This window comes from Lepisosteus oculatus, chromosome 12, assembly GCF_040954835.1.
Source record: "Lepisosteus oculatus isolate fLepOcu1 chromosome 12, fLepOcu1.hap2, whole genome shotgun sequence".
Classification (NCBI taxonomy): Eukaryota; Metazoa; Chordata; class Actinopteri; order Semionotiformes; family Lepisosteidae; genus Lepisosteus; species Lepisosteus oculatus.
Window position 1 is genome coordinate 19,258,718 of NC_090707.1, and position 22,140 is coordinate 19,280,857.

Sequence of the window (22,140 nt, forward strand, 5' to 3'; positions counted from 1 at the left end):
TTGGAAAGCATTTGTAAACTTTTGCATTTGCACTTTTTATTTTTTAAACCATTTTGGAAGGTGGATGGCATTTAATGCAGTCAAGTTTTTTACATGGAAGTCAATATACTAAACAAAATAAGAATGTTGGAGCTGGATAAGTTGCAGTTTAAGAAAAATATAGTTCATGTTGACTTAATTCTGGTGTTCTAGACAATGTGGGAACCAAAAAAAGGGCAAACAATATTAGGACCTATAATTAAAAGTTTTTTAAATAAAAGGGTGCTGTGTTACAATTATACAACTCTCATTTAGAATATGGTGTAAAATTCTGGTCATCAAGCTACAACAAATATATTGCCACTCTGGTATCCAAAGAAGAGCAAGCAAATGCATTCTTTTGCATAGAGGAATTTCCTGAAAAAAGACAACTACAAGGCCACAAAATTTGAATATTCAAAGTTCTCGAAGGCTTTGACAAATTCAAACTAAGGGACTCCTTCAGAATCAACAACAAATCATGAACATCCTTTTAAAACTGAAAGCCAGTGGTACATTTTTTTTTACAAAAAAGGTTGTGGGGTCTGGTACAAGCATTTTGTTGAAGGTAATACAGTGGTTTCTTTCAACAAATTGTTGGATGAAGGCCTTGTACCATTTAGCCACTAAAAATGCTAGATAGGCCTAATTGCCTCTACATTTGTAGCCTTTTATATATTTTAATATATTGTTCTAACTGTGCCAAAAGTATAAGTTTAGAATCGATTCAATGACATAAAAATGTTTCCCTAACCTTAACAGGGTTCAATATCAATACATTTTGCATTCCTTATTGAGGAAATAACTTTACTAAATAATTATTTGCACACTGAGCCCAGAACATAATTCTTTTTAGTTTAAAACCTTTTTCCTCAATGTAAAATCATCTCACAGTACACAATAGCCATTAAATCTTCATGCACTGCAAATTACAAAGCTGTGATGTGCTGTTGCAGCTTACATCTATAAAACCCTCTCTACAGTTAACATCTGAGCTATCAAGAAAAGAAAAATGCATGTCCAAAATTCAGTATGCTAAAAATAACCCAGCAAGCAATGCAGTTTTATGACTTTTCAGCAGTGGTATCTGTCAGTCTGTATCTGTCTTCCGTATTTACTTGACACGCAGAGTTTTTAAAAATCTGGTTCTCATGTAAAAACATGACCTTACCACATATGTCTGCTGACACTGACACAAGTAGTGTACAAGTTGTTATGAGAGCTGTTCCCATTCTTCACTGATGTAGCTCTAGCTCCTGCAGAAATTGGAATGCTGCATTTACCCATAGATATACAATTGTTTTTAGATTTTTTTTATCTTTTACTTTCAACAGTTTATTAAAAAAAATAAGACAAGTGTCCAGGACAACTGAAATATATACAGTTTGATACCTGTAAGTTACACAGACGTTATGCTGTGTAATGAACACACTTGTATTAATCAAGCAGTCAATTAATTTCTGCTATAACCTAGAAGTGCATATATCTGTTTTGTAAAAAAAAGGGTTTCAGGATGTTTGACTTCTCTCTTGTTTCCCATGCCAGTAAATCTTTACCCAAATCTCTTCCTTCCATTGTGCTGAAATCTGTGATGTGTAGTTGGGTCTCCTTAGAACAATAGTCTTTTTATGTTTAACTTGCTGGCATATACCCCAAGGAGATATTTTAAACTGCTTTATGGAATTGGACTGGAAATAAAACCAACCCAAAGGAATTCAAGTTTAGGCAAAATTAACTTTTAAAAGAAGTATAGAAACTTTTTTTTTAGATGATGTAATGGCAAAACAATTCTGTGTATATTTTGGTTTCCATGAAAACATCTATATGTAGTCACTGAGAAATTCCCTGAACCTTTTGCACAGGCATTGATCCACACTGTGGATAAAACACCATTTAGGGTGTTTGGCTGTGATGACTTTAACTGTGTCTCTGGAGATTTGTATGAGTTCCGTACAAACAAAAATTGTTTATTTTTCAATTCAGCATTTGCATTTGCAGTTTAAAGTTTTTGAAAGTGGGCAAGAAACCATTCTAGTGTGACCGGGGTCGGACAATATGTGGGAGATGGAGGGAGAGAGAGCGTGCAGATCAGTGCTACCAAACTAGGGGTGTGTCAAATGGCCTGCACAGCGATAATCCTGGTGGATATTTCTATTTTTAACTCACTGTTCTCTACTCTGTCAACTTCCAGTCTGTGTTTGCTGTAGTATATTCATTCAAGCCAGCAACTCAGTGGGGACTGAATTTTACTGGTGGTGTCTTGTGTAACACTCCTGCAACAGTTTACAGGGTCTTAACACGGAACTGGAATACAGCTGTGTGTAGAAGACCAAAAGGTGGTGATGTCACAGATAGTGTAAAGAAGGTGGACTTGCAAATGACATCAAGCTGCTTGACTTCAGCAAAATATCTGCGAACGGAATTCAGAGAGAGGACCCAGGATTGCAGACTTCACTGGCTGCTGTCAGGACCTTTTTGTTCAACTTCTGTGGTGTTGAAGGTGTATGAAGGCTAAGGAAAGGAGACAATGTCTAATGAAGGTTATTATGGAGGTCAGACTTCCACAACAACCGTCAGTACAGTTGCAGTTCAGGCTGGAGATTCAAGGATAATTATAGCAATATTAAAGGTATTTGTTTTTGTACTGACACTTTAAAACTTTTAGTCACTTCTTTTGTGTTTCAGATCTTTATGTTTTAATTTCTATATAGTCATTATTACATAAGTAATAACTGATACATGCATTTACATGAACCTCATTTCAAAATCAAGTTAAACCGTAAATATTACCAATTCTAATACATTTCAGGAACACGGTTGATTCTTCCGAAATGCTGTATAACATGATGTATGATCAGTGTACTTCTAATGGACAGTGAGCCGCCTGCATCATCAAATTGAATTGATTTCCTCAGATTGCAGTTGCCAAATTAAAATAAAGTTTAGCTCTAGTCGATGACGTTATGCGTGTACATTGTTTTTTTTCTGTGACATTCTCAGTGATCAATAGAGCTCTGTGTTTATCCAATCAATTAAGGCACAAACAAATTTCTCTCATTGAGTTTTCTGTAGTGCTTTTTAAAACAAACCAAGAAGCAAATAACCTTAAAAACAATTCACTTGAGTGGTATATTTTTAAAAATAAAATGAAATGCTAAAGTAATTTCCAGGTATGTGAGGGTGGTTGCTCTTGTAAACTTGTTTTGTGTGCTGTTTGGCAGGCTGCATAGGGACATAGAGAATGTGGTATTTTGTGGCCCCTTTAATGTCAGTTGCTATGCAGCACATGCTGCAATCTGAAGCATGTGGTGATTAAAAGGGCAACACACGTGGAAAATAGAAATCCTGGGGCACATCGTATACAGAGAAAATTGCTTGTTTTCACTTATGCTATGTAATTGGAGCTATCCTTCCTAGCACTGCCCTGGTGTTTATCCTGATACCACATTGGAAACTAGATAGTTGTTTCTGTACCATGTGCTTCGTTTTAAAGCTCATTAAACTTCAGCTCTAGTGAAATTGTGAAGCTTGATTTTGGAATGTCATAACTATAATCAGATGTCACATTGTTAAACATTTGATATCTGGCCTGTTTACATTAGCAAGACACCCTGGGTATCTATTTACAGTATAATAGACCTAATTCACCAGTAAATGTCTGGCTTAATGTTAATAGGTTTTAGTAAAGATAAAAAATAGAATACTTATTTGCAGGTGTATTGCTGCAACCCATGTCTGCCTGATGTTTATCTGTTTTTGATCCTCTTATATATTGTGTTGCAGAGTGGATCATTGGTGCAAATTCAGATAGCGGAATCAGAACCAAGTCTGCTGGAAATTGGAAGCAATCAAGATGAGACCAAGAAGCTACTTACAGAACATGAGCTACTGATGACAAAACTCAAGGTACTAATTAGATAATAAGAAAAGGTCAATAAAAGGAACATACTTTGTCAAGTCAGTTAAGGCAGTACTCTTTGTACTTCACTGTGCTGCATCAGCAGGGAATCATCTCTTCTTAATTCAGTGCAGTATTTCACCTGGAAAACATATTTTATTGCCTCAATCTGTTGGTGTAGACAGTTCTGCAGTTGCCTTGAAGGGATAATTTGTATTTGTTCCGATTCAAAAACATTTTTTCTGTTCAGATCCCATTATTTTTTTCCCCACAACAATCTCTTTTTTAGCTTCTTTTCTCAATTTAATTACCAGTTAACGTCATAGTTTTCTTTACTGAGTGTTGCCGAGTCATCCAGTGCTCTGCTGGAAAAGACATCCATTCAGCAGCTGCACAGAATGAAAACAATGTTTTCAATCTCTGTAGCTATGTTGGAAATTGCTCCCAGTCTGAAACTGCAAGTAACTGAAGAAATTCTGTAATTGAATGAATCATCAAACAGTATGTGCAGATTCTTAATGAGAATGAGTTTTTTGAGGTTCATGGCAATTAGTATTGTATTGTAAATATTTTCAGTTTCTAATAGATGTTTTCTGGAACTGTTCTAATACTAGTTGTAAGCATAATAAGCCATGCTAATTTTCAAAATCCATTTAGGATTTCCATCCTCTGCTTGATCAATGTATTTCCTTTTAAATGATACAGTATATCCAGTTCTGTATTATTTGGGTATAAAACTGAATGTGTGCAGAGTGACTTTTGAGATAATGGATGCTGTTTCAGTACATTGTTTTCCTTATTCTTTCCTTATTATCTCATTGCCTGAAATAATTTGTTTTCTCGACATGTTGCTTACGCATAATTTTGAATATTGATTTAGCGTCCTGACTAGGTCACTGGCTCTGGTATATACTGCCGTAGCTCAGTATATTGACTCTCTGTGCTAAGCTGCGTGTTCTAATGACATGACTTATATGACATAATCTAAAGCAGAACCACTTTAAACAACATTGTTAAGATTCCCTAAGATTTCAGGCAAAGCAATAGCTTGTGTTTTATGTCGTTTCCAGTCCCAGTTTAACATTTTTCTTAATGGTGTCTGTTTTTTATATGAAAGCATTTAAAAACAGATGGTTTGTGTTACTAGTAGCCTTAAGCATATTTGAAGCTGAATGTGCAGCTTGTGTAAATGTAATATTTTGAATTTTAGTACACTATAACATGCTTCACTTAATTTGAATAAGATATTTTATTATGTGCATGAGAATATGCAAATGTTTGCATGTAAAAACGTACTTTCTTTTGCTTCTGTCTTCTGCCAGAATCTGCAAGCTGTTTAAAAACAGCGATAGCAGTTACCAGTTTTAAAATTAGCTTTAAGGTTCATAAGAATCAATGACTACCTGAAGAGATATTGTAGCTTTTTTTATACATATTTTTAAAATGACAAAATTAGAAGTAGAATGATGAGAAGCCAGCATGCGTTTTTAGGGGAGTTTCTAAGCACAGCTTAAAAAAGAAATACATTTCTCATTTGACTAACCTGTATAAATGCTTCCCACCTTGTGTGCTCTTCCAGTAATCACGGAAGACATACACAGTGCCCTACAAAATTATTCACCCCCGTGCAAAGTTTTCACATTTTTGCCATCTAAGCTTGCAATTATGCCACTTTTAAACTGGACTTCAGTTGGACCAAAATGTTCAAATTGGACTATTTTCACTATATGCTCTAAACTGATAGATCTGTACATGCTGAAAGTAATAAATAATAAATAAATACTTTATTTAAAATATACAGAATTATTGGCACCCTTGGTAAAGATGAGCAAATCAGTGTAAGCTTGATCTTACACTGAAAATATGAGAGAAATCTAAGCTTTCAGTGAGGTAAAATTATTCAAAGAAAAAAAAATCCTTAAATATAACAATTTTTCTCAAAAACACAGGTGTCACAATTATTGTCACCCCTGCATTTAGTACTTTGTGACACTTCCTTTGCCAAGATAACAGCACTGAGTCTTCTCTTTTAATGCTGGATGAGATGGGAGAACACATACAGTATAAAGGGACCTGAGACCATTCCTCCATACAGAATCTCTCCAGATCCTTAGTCTTCGCTTGTGGACTCTCTTCTTCAGCTCACCCCACAAGTTTTCAATGGGGTTTAGGTTAGGTCAGGGGACTGGGATGGCTACTGCAAAAGCTTGATTCTGTGGTTAGTGAACCATTTCTGTGTGGATTTGGAGGTATGCTTGGGATCATTGTCCTGCTGGAAGATCCAACCAGGACCAGTCTTAGCCTCCTGGCAGAGGGAGCCGAGTTTTGATCTAAAATCTCCTGGTATTTGATGGAGTCCATGATGCCATGTATCCTAACAAGATTCCCAGGGCCTTTGGAAGAAAAACAGCCCAACAACGTCACAGATCCACCACCATACTTCACAGTAGGGATTAGATTCTTTACTGCTTGACCTTGACTCTTTTTATGCCAAACCCACCTCTGGTGTTTGTTGCCAAAAAGCTTTATTTCTGTTTCATCTGACCCGGTTCCAATCAAAGTTCAAGTGTTGTTTAGCGAACTCCAGGCGTTTACGTTTGTGGTTTGTCGACAGCAGAGGCTTTCTTCTGGCAAGCCTTCCAAATAGTTTGTTGACATGCAGGTGACATCTAATTGTAGTTTTGGAGAATTGGTGACCCCAGGATGCAACCAACTCCTGTACTTTCCAACTGTGATCCTTGGAGAACGTTTTGACGCTCGAACCACCTTCCTCACTGTGCGTGGGGGCAAAATACACTTGCGTCTTCTTCCAGGCAGGTTCACAACAGCGCCAGTTGTTTGAAACTTCTTAATTATTGCCCTAATAGTGGAGATGGGTATTTGCAGGTGTCAAGCTATTTTTTATAGCCATTGCCTGATTTATGAAGGTCAACAACCTTTTGTCTCATTTCATTTTTGTATTCTCTGATGGATGACTAAGGGTGTTTGGCCTACATGTCACCTCATATTTTATACCCCAGTGAAACAGGAAGTCATCAATGACCACTTAAGAGTACCTAAAGACTCAGGTGTGCTTAAAAAAAGTAAAATATGAATGGGAATATATGTCAATTAGATTTTGTTCCTAGAAATTTTTAGGGGTGCCAATAATTGTGACACCTGTGTTTTTGAGGAAAATTTTTATATTTTTTATAAGGATTTTTTTTCTTTTAATAATTTTACCTCACTGAAAGGTTAAATTTCTCTCATGTTTTCAGTGTAAGACCAAGCTGATAAACAACAAATACATTTTTTCATAGCCTTTTTTGCTCATCTTTACCATCTTTACCAAGGGTGCCAATAATTCTGGAGGGCACTGTATTTACAAGACTAATGCATATAATGTATTATGTACTAATGTATTGCATTTCTTTGCTATGGTAAACCTTAATCTGTTCCATTGCAAAGAATAGTTCAGAGTAAATGCATCTATAAATGTTTCTTTGCTATGGTAAACCTTCATCTGTTCCAGTGCAAAGAATAGTTCAGAGTAAATGCATCTATAAATACCCACAAATATGAAATTACAAGCCACAACTCACATAGTGATATGACAAATCAAACATCAAGACCATGGTTTTGAAGCAAGTCATTGATGAATAGCACAGATCAGGAGAAATTACTTATTCCTTTATCTTGGCTTTTATGGGCAAATGGCAAGAATTAAGTCATTACTGAAAAATAGTTAATCTGAACCTTTTATAGGATATGCTTCAGACATGTATTAGAGGGTTTTACAGTATGTTCTAAGACAAAAATGTAACATCTGTTCTAAAAGCAAATAGTTACTTAGAGAACATGAGCAACACAGTGCATCACCTATTCAACACAACATATCATCTTAACTGTCAAGAATGGTGGTGGAAGAATCATGTTATGGAGATGTTTCTCATCAGTAGGGATAAGTGATGAGAATGACCTGGGCTTGAATGATGACTGTGCAAAGTGCTGGTGAATCCTAGAGAACAGCCTTTTATAATCACTCAAGAATCTAGAACTAGGGTTTCGTTTTAAAAAGTTACATTTTAGCCAGACAATGAACTGAAACACAATACTAAAGTCAGACTAGATTGGTTTGACAAGAAGAGAGTTAATGTCCTTGAGTGAACCAGTGAAAAGTTCTGGCTGGAATCTAATAGAAATTTTATGGCAAGACTTGAAGATTGCAGTCCATCAAAAGTTCACAAGAAATTGACAGAAATGGAGGAATTTTGCCAGTAAGAATGTGCAAAATGTACATCATCCCACTTTGCAAAACTGGTGAAATTCTAAAAAAATCTGGCACCAATAGTAGGATCTACAAAGTATTGAACTATGGGAGTGAAATTTTATTTCTTCACTGCTGCTTTTGCTGACATGCAACCTCAATAATGTATAGCAGTGCTCGGTCTAATCATTATAGGTTTCAACAAAATAATGTTGATTTGAAAAACGAATGTATACATTGCCTGTAATTAATCAAATGTATGTAGATATTAATTATCATATATTACCTGAATGTAAAAACAGCAAATTAAATCTGGTATAAATATGTTTCTTTTCAAACTTAACATTTGTTTTATCATATCAAATAAAATTATGAAGAATGTTGTATTTCTCAGTTAATTAGTAATAAAAAATATTCATTAATTTAAAAAAATATTCTTTAAATGTTATTTTATTGTTTTTTTTCATCAATATTAATCCTTAATTTATGTTTAACTTTGAATTTTGATATTAATTCTCAAGTTATCTAAACTAAATACAAAATTTAAAATTAAATTTGAGGACTTTAGCTGTAGATTTCAACACCTTTAAAAAAACTTTTCCGTATGTAGTATTGGAAGGAGTTTCTTAATTTTCCTCCTCCCTTTTGTTGTTTAAAAGCAAAGGCCTATTTTATGGCTCAAGCATATTTTTTTGTTAGAAACATGAAACTGGTGTGTGGAGCTTGCTGGAGGAAGCTGACAAGATAGCAGAAGGTAATGAAGATGAGAAAGATGTATATGGTGCCATGGCAAAAACGTTAAGTGAAGCTTGGAAGGCTCTGATTGACCACTTGGAAAAGAGGAGAGCACTCTTGTATCTGGCCTCAGAATTCTTTGACAAGGCCTTGGAGGTGAGCACTTTTTTGTTTTCTTGCTTGTTATTCCTATGTTCTGAAAAAAGGCATTTTTTATTCTGTCAGATAAGTCAATTGAGAACAGATTATCTGGTGACCCATCAGGGTATTGACTAGAGTAATTTGCAGGAAATACATTGCTCAAAGGTACCAGAGCAACATCAGGACTTTAATACAACCCTCCATTCCCAGAGCCCCAATGCTGCATAATCCATGGTGCTACTGTATAATTTCTTCTGTATTTGTTTCTTATTTAAGAGATATTTGTGTGTTCTTGCAGTCTTTTATATTAAGTCTTTTACTTCCATGGATCCATGATCAATTTTCTATGATGCTGAAAGTCAAATTCTAAGTATGAAAGTGATGTTGATGAGGTGGAAATTTGTGCAGTCTGCTCAACTAATATGTCAATTCGATTAGATTAGCATTGTAGCCTTGCGGTGCTGGGGCCCTGTTTTCAATTCCTGGAATGCTATCTGTATGGAGTTTGTGTGTTCTCCTTATGTTCACATGGGATTCCTCCAGGTGCTCTAGTTTCCTCCTACAGTCCAAAAACATACTGGTAGGTTAATTGACTTCTGGGAAAATATGACCTGGTGTTAGTGTTCGTGTCTGTGCCTGGGTGTGCCCTGCGATAGCCTGGAGACCCTTTCAGGGAGTATTCTGTCTTGCACCTGTTGCTTACAGACAAAGGCTCCGGCTCCCACATGACCTATGCCTGAGATTTAAAGAAGAAACTTATCAACCTTAAATGTTGTCAGTAGGATCTGGATTGTGCTTACTGTTGGCTGCAGAATGACCATTGATGAAATAATGTATTTCATTTGCAGTAGGCAAATGTAGAATAGTTTATTGACAGCTGCTACCTGGAATTGATTAAAAAGTGGTTTGGAATTGGAAAAGATTGAAGCTCATTTAATGAGCCAAAGTGATGAACCAGAGTAGTATTTAGAATTACTGTAAATTAAAACAGAATACGTGCACTCACGTTTTCTAATACTTAATATGTTTATCTCTTGTCTTGGTTTTCATATATGCTTACTTAGTACACAGTCAGCAGTATTCTTAAGCTGTTTTATGGGTGTTCTATTGAAACATGGTTCATTATCTTTCTTCTTCATGTGAAATCATCAATTTGAAGTGCACCAAAACTTTTGCATGAGCTTAGCATTAAACGGTGTATATTATATTTAGACACCTCTGACTTCTGGAGAACAACTCTGAATGTTGTCTTTGCTAATCTCTCCAGCAGAAAGGAACCTAATTTTGCAGAGCTATTACAATAAAGAAGGCTCGTTTTCATTGATGGTGTGCTGCTGAAAGCCGCTTTTCTGCTTCAATTTAACATACAGTACAAGAAAATCATATCCTTTCACAGGTATAAACAACAAAGCAGAAATGAGACAAATGGAAGAGTAAATGAATGCAATTGCCCTTGGCTTTATCCATCCAGGTTCAAGTGTTCCACCTCCAACATGTTATGCAGAAGCCTCTGAAATGTTTCATGCTGATGGAGATTTGATGAAATGTTAATAATGAAGAGCATCAAAGGCCCTGGAAGCAGGTGTTTTTTTGGTGTCACAACAAACACCCGCTTGAATGAGTCTGCTGGAGTTGATGTTAGATAATTAGCGTTTAATTTAAAAAATGCATTGCTTTTTCAGGTTTAGTCTTACAATTAAGCAGCATTTTACTAATCATGTCAGATTAAATGCAGTGTTCATGAAGAATTAACATTATTGTTTAAACATATTCAACATTTTGCCATCACAAAAAAGTACACTTTTATTTAAACAATGGTTGATACAGACAGGAACATTTAAAGTATCTGAAATATTCAGCACTTGCTCCATCTACTGTATAACTACTAGCAAGCCTAAAATTTGAAACCTTTTTTAAAACCATTTGACACATTTGAGATATTGCTCTACTCTTTTTGTAAAACATATTTAGTAAATGCTGTGTTTCTGTCTGTGTACTCTAATAGTTAGGTATTAATGCTGGATCAGAAAATATTGTATCCTGAGAGAAAAGCTGTTTTTGATAATGTGATGCATAATGTTTCACTGACGGTCTCAACAGGAAAATACCAAGCACAAACATCCTACACAGAGTTTACAGATATTTTGTGGAAATGGTCTCTGTATTATAATTACCTATTCATTGATCCATTTTGTCTTTTATTTTGGTGCAGTTTGCTATAAAAATAGATGAAGCTGAAGATTTCCATTATCACGCCAAGGAGTTTCACAAACCTGAGTGCTTGAAAGAGCTTCTGCAGAAACAGAATTGCATAAAAAAGGGCAAGTAACCTGTATGAGTGGTCTCTTCATAAACCTTCAATAAATCATCTGCAGACCTTTAAAATGCCCCATGAGAATAGTCATTTCCTTGCAGAAGTATGGTGGAGTCTCTAATATTTGTAGCTCAAAATATTATTACTTTCAAACCCCCTTTTCCTCCAACTACAATTTTCTTATGTTGACTTAAAAGGTGTTTGGGTGTCTCTCGGGCATTACATTCATGGGATAGATAAAATAGCAATATCCATTAGAAACAAATGGCAGTGCACTTAGCTTTATATTGACAGTGTAGAGGAGTAATGGATTGAATCTTCAGCACATTATATTGACAGTGCAACATTGGATTATAAGCAAACTGAAAGCAGTCAGTCCAGCATAAGATTTATAGGTCTAGGCCTGGGTTGTCTGAGGTTGGTGTGTTTCAAGGATTTATAGAGGGTAAGTTGTTAGATGCTTGATCATAATGTAAGAAAGTTACTTTCCACTATTCGGTTCATTTAGATTTTCACCTCTTTTTGCTTTTGTCTCATAATAAATGCTGTTCTTCCATTTTAGCTCACCAAATAATTAAAAAAACAACCATGTTTCTTTTGTTTTTAAGTAAATAGATTTTATTCTTAATTACTTTTGTTTTCTGATGGCTTGATAATTATTATTATATAATTATTATTCTTTCTGACAGATCTGGATTTTGTTCATATACATTTCTTACAGTTCTCTTAGAAAAATCAATGGCCCTTCTAAACAAAAGTCAAGAGCTTCTGGACTTCATAAGAAATTTTAAAGTGGATGAAGCAGTGATAAACCACGATTTGTGTAATGGGGCTTGTAGCAGCTGTCTGAAGGTGGAAAGTCTGATGGAAATGCTTCAGGACAGGAGAAGGCAGGTGGGGGAGCAGATGAAACGGCAGCGCCTTGATCTGGAGCAAATTCTGCACATCTGTCACTGGGACCAACAGGAACAGGAAGTAAGTCGAAAAGTGTGTAGTACTAAAATTTCCTTGAGATGCAGATAAGAAAACATCATGATCATTAAAATGCTTTTAAAAGAAGTTTTGCATGTAAAAAATAGGAAGAAATCTTTTTTATTTAGTGTTGTGCTTGCTAATATACCTAATATATTGATATTTACATCAGTAAATATCAGTTTGTCTTGAATCGTAATTAAATAAAACTTACCTTTTGAATAGCACACATATCTCATCACACATGCCTTTGCAACTCAAATTAATTTCAACTGTTGGAAGGTATTATACTCCGAAAGTGTGATGCTACTATGACGAAGCTGCTTTGCTAAGATTCATACATTCCAAAGAGATTTTTTAGTCATTTATATTATTATAGATTAAACATGTTAAAGTAAAGAAGACTACTTGAGTGTGGCTCCTTGAACAATCCAAAGGCCACGGTGAATTAGGTAATGGAACTGCGGCCACTATCAAGTACACTCTCACCAAAACATAAGCATGTTGTATAAACTTGTCTAAAGTACATTCATAGTCACAGAAATGTACTTTATACACTGTATTAAGTTATTTAAAGTGCTGGATTACACTGGCAAACATTTTTATGCATGCAATACGTTTTTATGCACAAAAGCTGATTACAGAAACAATTACAGAAATGTCTTTACCTTGTCACTGAATATGGAGGCAGTGGCAACATTTTGCCGTTAATATTAAGTAATATTGTTAATATTGTTTCTGAACTATGAATTGAAATCTCCATTTTATCAAATAAGAAACAGCAAGGATAGTACTGTTTTTGTTAGACATAGTAAATCTTCGGTTTGTACGACAGTCTGTTTTAAAACAACAAAAACAACCATTTATAATAAGTAATTATAAGAGGTTTTAAAGCAGCAGATTGTGCCATGTTCAGTTTGTCAATGTCAGGATAGTACTGAATATTGGTTTGACCTGTCCTACACAATAACTTGTGATTCTGGGAAAGTAAGATTTCCTGTATGCCTTTATGTAGACTTGCACTGCTCTAGCCAAATTCTTCACAATGTTTTTTTAAAAAGCTGCTGGACTTTAGCACCTGTGAAAGAAACCATATACTTTAAAGTTAATTATATTACTGTGCTGCAATATTATTTAGAATATTTTAGCTTTTTATCAATTTATAATGTTGAATAAATGCATGTATTTGAAATTGCATTGACCCATATATGTGTGATTAATTAATTTACCAGTTAACAATTTGCACTAATAATTGCTTTGGAATTAAAGACTTACACACATAAAGAATACTTGGTAAAAAAGTACATGATATTCCGCTTTTATTAATTTTATTTCCCTTATTTCACATGAATTAGTCATGAGCAATCACTTTAATTTATGTTAAAATCCAAGAAGGACTACTTGTACAGTCTGTATAAATAAACAGTTGGTAAGGTGTTTGAGGCCTCAGTTATAACAATTCTGTTATAAAATAAAAAATGTGTATTTACAAAAAAATTGTAGGTTACTCAGTGGTTCAAGGAAAATGCTGAAGAATACTTAGAAAGAGATCAGCTGGGTTCAACACTGTCAGAAAATGAAGATTTGCTTCAGGAATACAGAGAATTTGAATTAAAAGCTAAGGTAAGATGTCTGCCATGCCGGGAAGCACTCTTCACATTGATGAGATTTAGTAGTCTTGAATGTTTTAAATTTAGTAGTTTTAAAACCAGACATGGAGTAAATCAGGTAAGTGAGGCCCAGATGGAAACAGAAGTAGAGAATGTTTAAAGTTTCTTGTTTGTTTCATTAATAATAAGTATTTTATGTCTGAAAGATGACACTCAAATCATAAACTACACTTCTATATATTTAATTTCTTAATTCATTTTGATTTTGTGACTGGAAAGCAATTTGTTTAAACATCTTTAGGATTTCAATTTGTAAACAAGTTAAATATATTAACATAGTTTATTTATGAGTTGTATGAGTACTGGTATCTAGGTTTATTATCATTCCCATATTTTAAAGGTTGTAATATGGAAAGCAAAGCATTTTGAAAATATTGATGAAGAAAGGTCTTGCTTAGTAATTCCCAGAATTATACAGACAGGACTCTGAAATTGTAAACTGGAATCTTTAATTATGTCCCATTGGGAGTGTTCATTTTCCTTTGCACTTGCATATAATTAGCACTTCACTTTCTCCTTGGTGGATTTAAGTCCAGGCTTCTGTGACATGCTTGTCATGTTCACTTGAGTTCTCAGATGCTCTACTTTCATCTATTTTTCAATCTTTGCATGCTGGTGTTGAATAAATTCTCCTCATTAACGTGTTCTGCTGAATTAAGGCTCTTCTGTATCTTGGTATTCAAAAGCAAATGTACTAGCATAATATCCCATAATTAACATAACATCTACCCAAATGGCTAAAGCAAATGGATTCATGACTTTAGGCTTTGCATATGATGATCCCTAATTTTTATGATGATTTTATGATAATAGAGATATTAAAATATTCTGGTTCAGAAAATGGTTCTGGCATTAGATGATAAATGAAAAGGATAACAAAATCTGATTAAAATGTCTAGAAATGCACTTCATCACGTTTTTGTTTCTCAAACTAACATGAAAAGAGTATGAGTTAAGGAATCCTGGATTCCAGTTAAAATAATACACTTCAGAAGAGTTTATATATGTCAATTAACAGTAAACAAATGGTGTTAACAGTAGTATTCTTGTTTTCATGTGCACTGGAGTTTTAATTTTTAATTTACCATTACAGGATTAATTGAAATCAGCAATTAACCTTGAATATACACTTATTTTGTTTGGTACGGTACTTTTGAAATTTGAATGCTGTGTTCACTATCCATATGTTATTGTGTGGTTAAAGGTTCTGTTGCTAGGGCATGCATGGCAAAAGCTTTGAGATACCTTAAAGTGTTAAACTCACTACACAGAACTCCATTTAAATAATTGCCTAAAAACTATTATTTAAATTCTTATAAATCTTTGTAATTTTCTATGTTTTCTGCATTCTTACAGACTTAGTATCACTTTATAAAGAGAAAGCACCTGAAAAGCTTAGAAAACGATGATAACTAGTTCAATTAGATTTTTAAATGTTTTTCTGTAATGAACATCTACAAGACTATATCCCTCCAGGACAGGGTTCGAGAACCTCTGGTCTAAACCAGTAAGGTTTTGAAAAGAGCAGTCATTATCCCACTTGAACATGGCTGATAAAAGAATTCTGAAACAGAAGTTTACAGGTGAGGTGACAATTCCTGTTGGGCTTTTTGTCTTCTGACTTTTTGTTCTTCTTGAGCTCTCAGTTACATACTGTAGTTGGCCTAATTATTTAATAGTTATACCTCTTACCTGTTTCTGAGGTGTTGTACAGATGAGAGTACTTTAGTACTTTTAAAGCACCTTTAGAAGTGTCATTTATATGTCTAACTAAGAAAATAATTAGGTTTGATTGACTACTCAGGTTGGAACAAAAACAGAAACCATTAGGCCCTCTAGGAATTCTAAATTGTTCAGCTAGTCAACATGGATAAGAAACAACAATAATAATGCTTAATTCCCTTCATCTTCAGGTATTATCACCACTAAAATGATTTTGCTTTACCCAGGATTGGAGTTCATCTGTTGTGAAGCTGATAGCACAAGCCTCTGAAATTCTCATGGCAGAAAGCTATACAGAAAAGGAGTTTGTGATGCATCGAAATCAAAAACTTAAAGCACTTCATGAAGAATTCTGGCACCTAATGAAGGAAAGGTGGGCACGCCTACAGGAAACCAATGCTTTTTTTATCAGTGCCAATAAGGTAGGCATTCCTCTGCTCTTTCAGTTGATCAAGGTACCCATCCAAGAATGTGTGAATTTTTGTTTTACTAAAAAGAGAGTATATTTCAATATTTCAAAATTCAATTTAACTACATTTCAGAATATACAATTCGAAATTTTTGAATTGCCCTTTGTCCATTTGTCCTTTATAATTACATTTTCAAATATTCTTAATATGTTGCTTTGTCACCTTGGAATAAGTACGTTTCTGTTTTGCATGTGTTATGAAAACACTGCCATCTGGTGTAATTAGACATTAAAGCACTACTTAAATAGACAAACGTTTTATAATAGCTGTGGATGGTTATCTGATGTGATTAATCACAGTGAATTATAAATAATTTCCTTAAGATGAAGCCGAGTCTTGGTCTTTTAATAGATCTCTGTCATTTTGTATTTGAGCCCTTTTGAATATTGAGCAATATCTCTTCATTATTGCAGATCAATGGAATCAATTCCACATCATAGACTATCCCCTGAAATATGTATATATTTGAAATTTGTATATACTGTATATAGTATGTAAACTGTAATTCTGTACTTTCAGTGGAAAAAGCAAATAAATAAATATAACAGAAATAACAGTAAAATATATTTTTACTTTTTATCACTAATGAGGTAAATCAAATTACAATTATCTACTCTTTAAAATGACTTTTTTGTAGAGCTATGAGTCTAATGTACAGAGAAAGCAAAAAATGTTGGGCCCTCAATGTGACAGATATTAAGCTGCTTTCCAGAACATTGTTAATTGCAAGTTCTGACTCTTTATCTACTACACACTGTTGGAAAGGGTATTGAAACCACTCGTGGCTTGTAAGTCACTCGCTGCCGAAATTAGGGGAGGCATAGACCATTGTGCATTGTTGCGATAAAAACAAGATAAGTTAAATGTGATTGTTTTAGAGTTAACTTGAGAAACTGAATGCATTTTAAAATATTTTCCATGACTTTAATTTAATTTGAATGGTGAGAGATCCCTATAGAAATAAAGGCAAAATCCATAAACAGCAAAATTTACTTTCAACATCTCTTCAACAAAGCCCCAACAAAATACTTTAACACAAAATTTTAAAATCGTCAGACTGAGGATGTTAAATTAAGGTTTAAAGGTAAATACATCTTAAATATTTATTATATTTCATATTTCATTTGTGTTTCTGTATATAAAATATCCCTTTTACCATATTAAATTCTGTTCTTTTCAAACCTAATAGGCTTTTGAAGTCCTCGGGAACATTGAGAGTCACATAAAGGGTCTAAAATCACGGTGTCTGAGCTTGCCTGAGTTAGCCAAGAAGCATGAAGAACTGCAAAGAAATATTAAAGAAACTGCAGCTGAAGCTCTACAAAGGGGACACGTCTTTCTGAACAAAACCAGTTTACAAAGGTGTGTATTGAATCGATTATGTTGCATTTTTTAAGTGCAAAAGTCCTAAAGAATGTATACTGTATTACATTTTAAATAATAAGGAAATGTTAATCTCATAGTTTCTTATAATTTATAAGGACAATCACTCTAGTTTGACAGTTTTGCTTATCTTTAAAATAATTGGCATTTTTAACAAGGAAAACAATATACTGTATGTTGCCAGAAAATGGCATGAAATTATGATAATTTATAAAAATAATTTAACCGCTGTTTGCAGAATTGAGCTACCACTACTTGTTAAAGTTGTTCTAAGATTTACAAATCCTAGGCCTAAATACAACACAATGTTTATATATAAATATACAATTATGTTTAATTCATTTCTTCTGCCTCACAATGCTGTCTGCAGCATACAAGTCAATGGAGTTAAGAAGATGATGGGATATATCCAGGAGAGAGTGGAACAGCTCAGTGGTCAGTGCTATGCTCACAAAGAACTCACATCAAAGAGGCAGCAGCTTATAACATCTTTTGAAGACCTTGTAGATAAGGTATATAATTTGTCATTTTCATAATGGTACCCATTCCTTGATTGTTATGTTTTATCTGTTTCACTTAACACTGTGTTTGACAAGAGAATATTCTTAGCACAGGTGACTGCAGAGAAGTCTAAAAAGTTGGATAGAGTCTGTTATTTGTTTTTCTCATTTTTGGTGAGGATATTTACATGCAATTTTGCTTCTGGAGAGGCCCAGAACGTGGTTTGCACTTAGCCTTTCATTACATTGACGGCTCGAGATATTGCTGATGATAATGTACATCCATAATGTACTTTTATGGATGATATGTACATTAGGTGGTTCAGGTTTTTTTGTAATTCCTTCCCTTGCCTGTGAGGCTGGGGTTTAAATAACTATAAATAAAATAAATGGTTCACAAAAAGATTCAGTAACTGATAGTACCTCCTTGACCAGTAGTTACCTCATAGACATATCCTGGAGCTGGTCATCAGTCTCTGACTCTTAAGGAATTTTGGCCTATTCTTCCTTACAAGACCATGACATTTGTGCATTTTCTTGCATGAACAGCTCACTTTAAGTCCTACCATAATACTTCAAGCTGGTTTGAATCCAGGCTTTAACTTGGCCAGTTTGAAATGTGAAATTTCTTAATGAGATCCTCTTGTATGTTAAAATCATTCTCTTTGTGCATAACCACTTTCGGCCAGGTTCAGCTGAGGAATAAATGGCCTGACATTCTTTTCCAGACTTTACTAATATACCAATGAATTCATGGTTTCATCAATGAAGGCAAGATCCTGTGGCAGCAAAGCAGCTTCAAAGCATGATACTGATTCAGAATTAAGTTCTTCCATTGGTGAAGGTGAATGTTTGGTTGGAGGTCAATTTCAAGTTTTGTCTGTTATGTACAGAGAATATTCTTCTAGTTGTCAAGTGGATCATGTGTTCAGGTGTTCATTGGAGACTTGAAAAAAGCTACTTAATTCTTTTTAGAGAGCACTGATTGCTTCCTGGCTGTCTGTCTATGAACCCATTCTTGTTCAGTCTTTTCCTGAATCTAATCATCCATTTTCTAACTGCTTCTTCTACTTCAGGGTCACAGGGGAACCAGAGCCTATTCTGGCAAGCAAGGGTACACCCTGGATGGGACACCAGTTGATCTCAGGGCAGACATACAGACAAAATGCAGACATACACCTAGTGCATATTTTCCAGAATTTAGTTAACCTACCAGTATGTTTTTGGACTGTGGGAGGAAACCTGAGCATCTGGAAGAATCATTTAAACATGGGGAGAAAATACAAACTCCGTACTGATAGAACCACTAGTCCATAACTGAACTGTGGGCCTCAGCACTGCAAGGCAGCAATGCTAACCACTGCACCACCATGCCACCCTAAATGTAATACTTAGTACATAAAAACAGCAAAATACACATTCTGATTCCAGCACAGTTTTTTATATGTATTTTTGCATAACCACTTTCTTCAAAAAAGTTTAAAAATGCATCCAGGTGAATCCTGCACATTGGTCGTGGTGGAGGGGAGTCCCCATTACCTGTAAAGCACTTTGAGTGGAGTGTCCAGAAAAGCGCTATATATAAGTGTAAGCAATTATTAATATTATTATTATTATTATTATTCTTTCTAAAGGTATCTGGGTGGATACAGAACTGCAGCAGTTATCTTTCCAGCAGCTTGGAACCTGGGTTAGTCTTGTCAGAATCTGAAGATGTGTTAAACAAACACTTGGAATTTTCATCTCAGGCACAGGTAAAATTGAAACTGTATGTGTAAAATTTGTAAAAGTACATTAATATGTGTTTTATGTGATAAGTAATTATCTGATGAATATTCTGGAAAGAGCACAAAAGCCATGGTATGCTGGTTTGGTTCTATACGATCAATATAAAATCAGGTTCTTTTGCATTTGTCATCTAAGGGCGTTGCAAACGAGTTGGAAGTAATTGCAGAAATCATAAAGGAACTCAAAATATATGAGTCTTCAGAAGTTACAGAACTTTCCAATAAAGCATGCTTACTGAAGGAAGAGCTGAAAACCCTCACAAGAAACATATGTGCGCGAACTGAAAACTTGAAAAGTTATGTGACATTCTTAAGATCTGCAGAAGAGGTAAGGCTATTACATAACATATTTTAATATTACAAATTTAAACTTACAAACATGCTTTGATGTAATCTCTTGGCACCTGATTAGTCACAACATTGAGTCTGATGCAGTATACAATAGCTGCCATGCTTTTGAAAAATAAGAGAAAAATGGAAACAGGTAAAGGAAATATCTAGCAGCACATTTGGGAGTTGTGATAATCTATAGATGTTTAGCATTTGCCAGAGTAGAAGAAAATAGTCGTGTTGAAGGCTGCCACAAGATGATGGTTTTTAGCACTGTGACAGGGCTGGGATAAGCATTACATGGCCAACAAATAAATATAAGAAGAAAGCTAACTGATTACAGCCACCCTTGTAAAATAGTGATAACTTTATTCACACTGTGTTCTTTCACATTTGAAAAGATTGATGAGCAAATGCAAAGTTTACAAGAATACTACAAGTTGAAGCCTACTGAAGATAACAATGATGAAGACAGTAATTCAGTGAAGGAAACAGCTGACTCAAAGTGGCAGTCTCTTTTGGAGAGGTTTCTTACTATGCAGGACTTGGGAAACAATTTCCTGACTTCAGCTGCAATGGTAACTATTATAATTTGCAACAATAATGGTAAAAGGTATCTATTCAAATAGAATAGAATGATTTTGTAAGCCTCTTGGCCAGATCCTCAGTAAATTTATATATTTTTACTGATGAAAATAAAAAGTGTGTTTTACAGGAATTGGCAGTGTATTGGTAAATAATTTGTTCTCTGTTTAAATGAATATCAGATGAAGAAACTTTGCTGAAACATAATACCCAATAAAATCCATACCAATATAATCAAGATAGTGGCACGGAAAGACATTTTTGATATATGTAAACATTTTACTTCTAAAAATAGTTGAACTAATTGATCTTCACTATTGGGATAATTTGCTTAAGGCTGCTGAAAATGCAATGATTGACAATACACAAATCCTTTCTTCAGAGTTTAATATGTAATTTTTGGAAACCATCATTCATAGGGGAAATGGATCATAATTTAACAGAGTACCGAGAACACAAGAGCAATTCTTTACTTACTGTATTATATCCTCAAAGGGTTTACAAGACACAAGACTAAAAATATTCTTTCTATGCATTCTGCAGATACCTTGTCTCACTGTAAAGCTCACACTCTCTAATTTTTTTTTGACTGCTGCAAACAGTTTGAGGTCCCCTGATACATCTGTTTTTCAACGATATGTAGGTCACTGAGAGCCTGAACCTAAATGTCAGGACAGCCATGACTGTTGTGGAAAACACAGTTGAGGACCTGAATAAGAAGAAAGTTGCACTCACAGATATGTGGACCACTTGGCAGCTTCACGTTAACCAGATGAAATCTGTTAGAAAACAGTGGAAGAAATTTAAAGAACAACTTAAAAAGGTAAGAAAATATATTTTTTTCTGTAGTAGTAATTGCTTTTTTTAAAAAACATCCCAATCATTTAATCATTTTTGCAACATTATTGAACAAAGTCTTCCAATATACTCTACAATTCCAACTACTAATGTTTATCTTAGATAATACATGGAGTAAGAAATAATGTGCAAAAGAAGGCGTAGGCTCCCATAGTAAACACCATTTTAACAGATGTGACAGATGATACTGTACCTAAATACAATGGACACCATTGATCTTGATGCTACAATACACAAAGAAATCCCAAAACATTTAGAATGAAAAATGAGGGGAAGACTCCAAAGAAAATGGAAAAGGAATTTACACTGAAAGATCAAAGGAGAACCAAAGGGAAAAATGATCAAAAGTAAAAACAAATGTTAAGGTAAACAAGTGCATATACTTAAATGCTAGCTGTATTATAAAATGTATCATTTCCACCTGGGAGATGACTTATAATCTAGTGAAGAGCAAAGATTTTTTTGTGCTGGTAGTAAAAACTTTTGAGGTAAACACTGTGCCAGAAGAGGC

General features: G+C 34.5%; 1 protein-coding gene and 1 long non-coding RNA gene across 3 annotated transcripts in view; one reads left to right on the top strand and one right to left on the bottom strand.

Moving 5' to 3' along the window:
• Positions 1-896: 896 nt before the first annotated feature.
• LOC138241981 (uncharacterized) lies at positions 897-21,553 on the bottom strand. The gene is made up of 3 exons (XR_011191248.1): positions 21,507-21,553; positions 3,968-4,058; positions 897-1,274 (listed from the first exon to the last, which is right to left on the bottom strand). It is a non-coding gene; the product is annotated as an uncharacterized lncRNA (long non-coding RNA).
• Positions 2,177-22,140, top strand: part of ccdc141 (coiled-coil domain containing 141) — a 40,466-nt gene continuing 20,502 nt past the window's right edge. For both annotated transcript variants that reach the window (XM_015359047.2, XM_015359048.2), the window contains exons 1-13: positions 2,177-2,647; positions 3,802-3,924; positions 8,862-9,053; positions 11,251-11,359; positions 12,074-12,327; positions 13,828-13,947; positions 15,944-16,138; positions 17,376-17,548; positions 17,940-18,081; positions 19,704-19,823; positions 19,993-20,184; positions 20,588-20,764; positions 21,415-21,594. In XM_015359047.2, the coding sequence (XP_015214533.2) occupies positions 2,546-2,647; positions 3,802-3,924; positions 8,862-9,053; positions 11,251-11,359; positions 12,074-12,327; positions 13,828-13,947; positions 15,944-16,138; positions 17,376-17,548; positions 17,940-18,081; positions 19,704-19,823; positions 19,993-20,184; positions 20,588-20,764; positions 21,415-21,594 (2,079 nt within the window). In that variant the 5' untranslated portion in view covers positions 2,177-2,545. The remainder of the gene's footprint in view (positions 2,648-3,801; positions 3,925-8,861; positions 9,054-11,250; positions 11,360-12,073; positions 12,328-13,827; positions 13,948-15,943; positions 16,139-17,375; positions 17,549-17,939; positions 18,082-19,703; positions 19,824-19,992; positions 20,185-20,587; positions 20,765-21,414; positions 21,595-22,140) is intronic.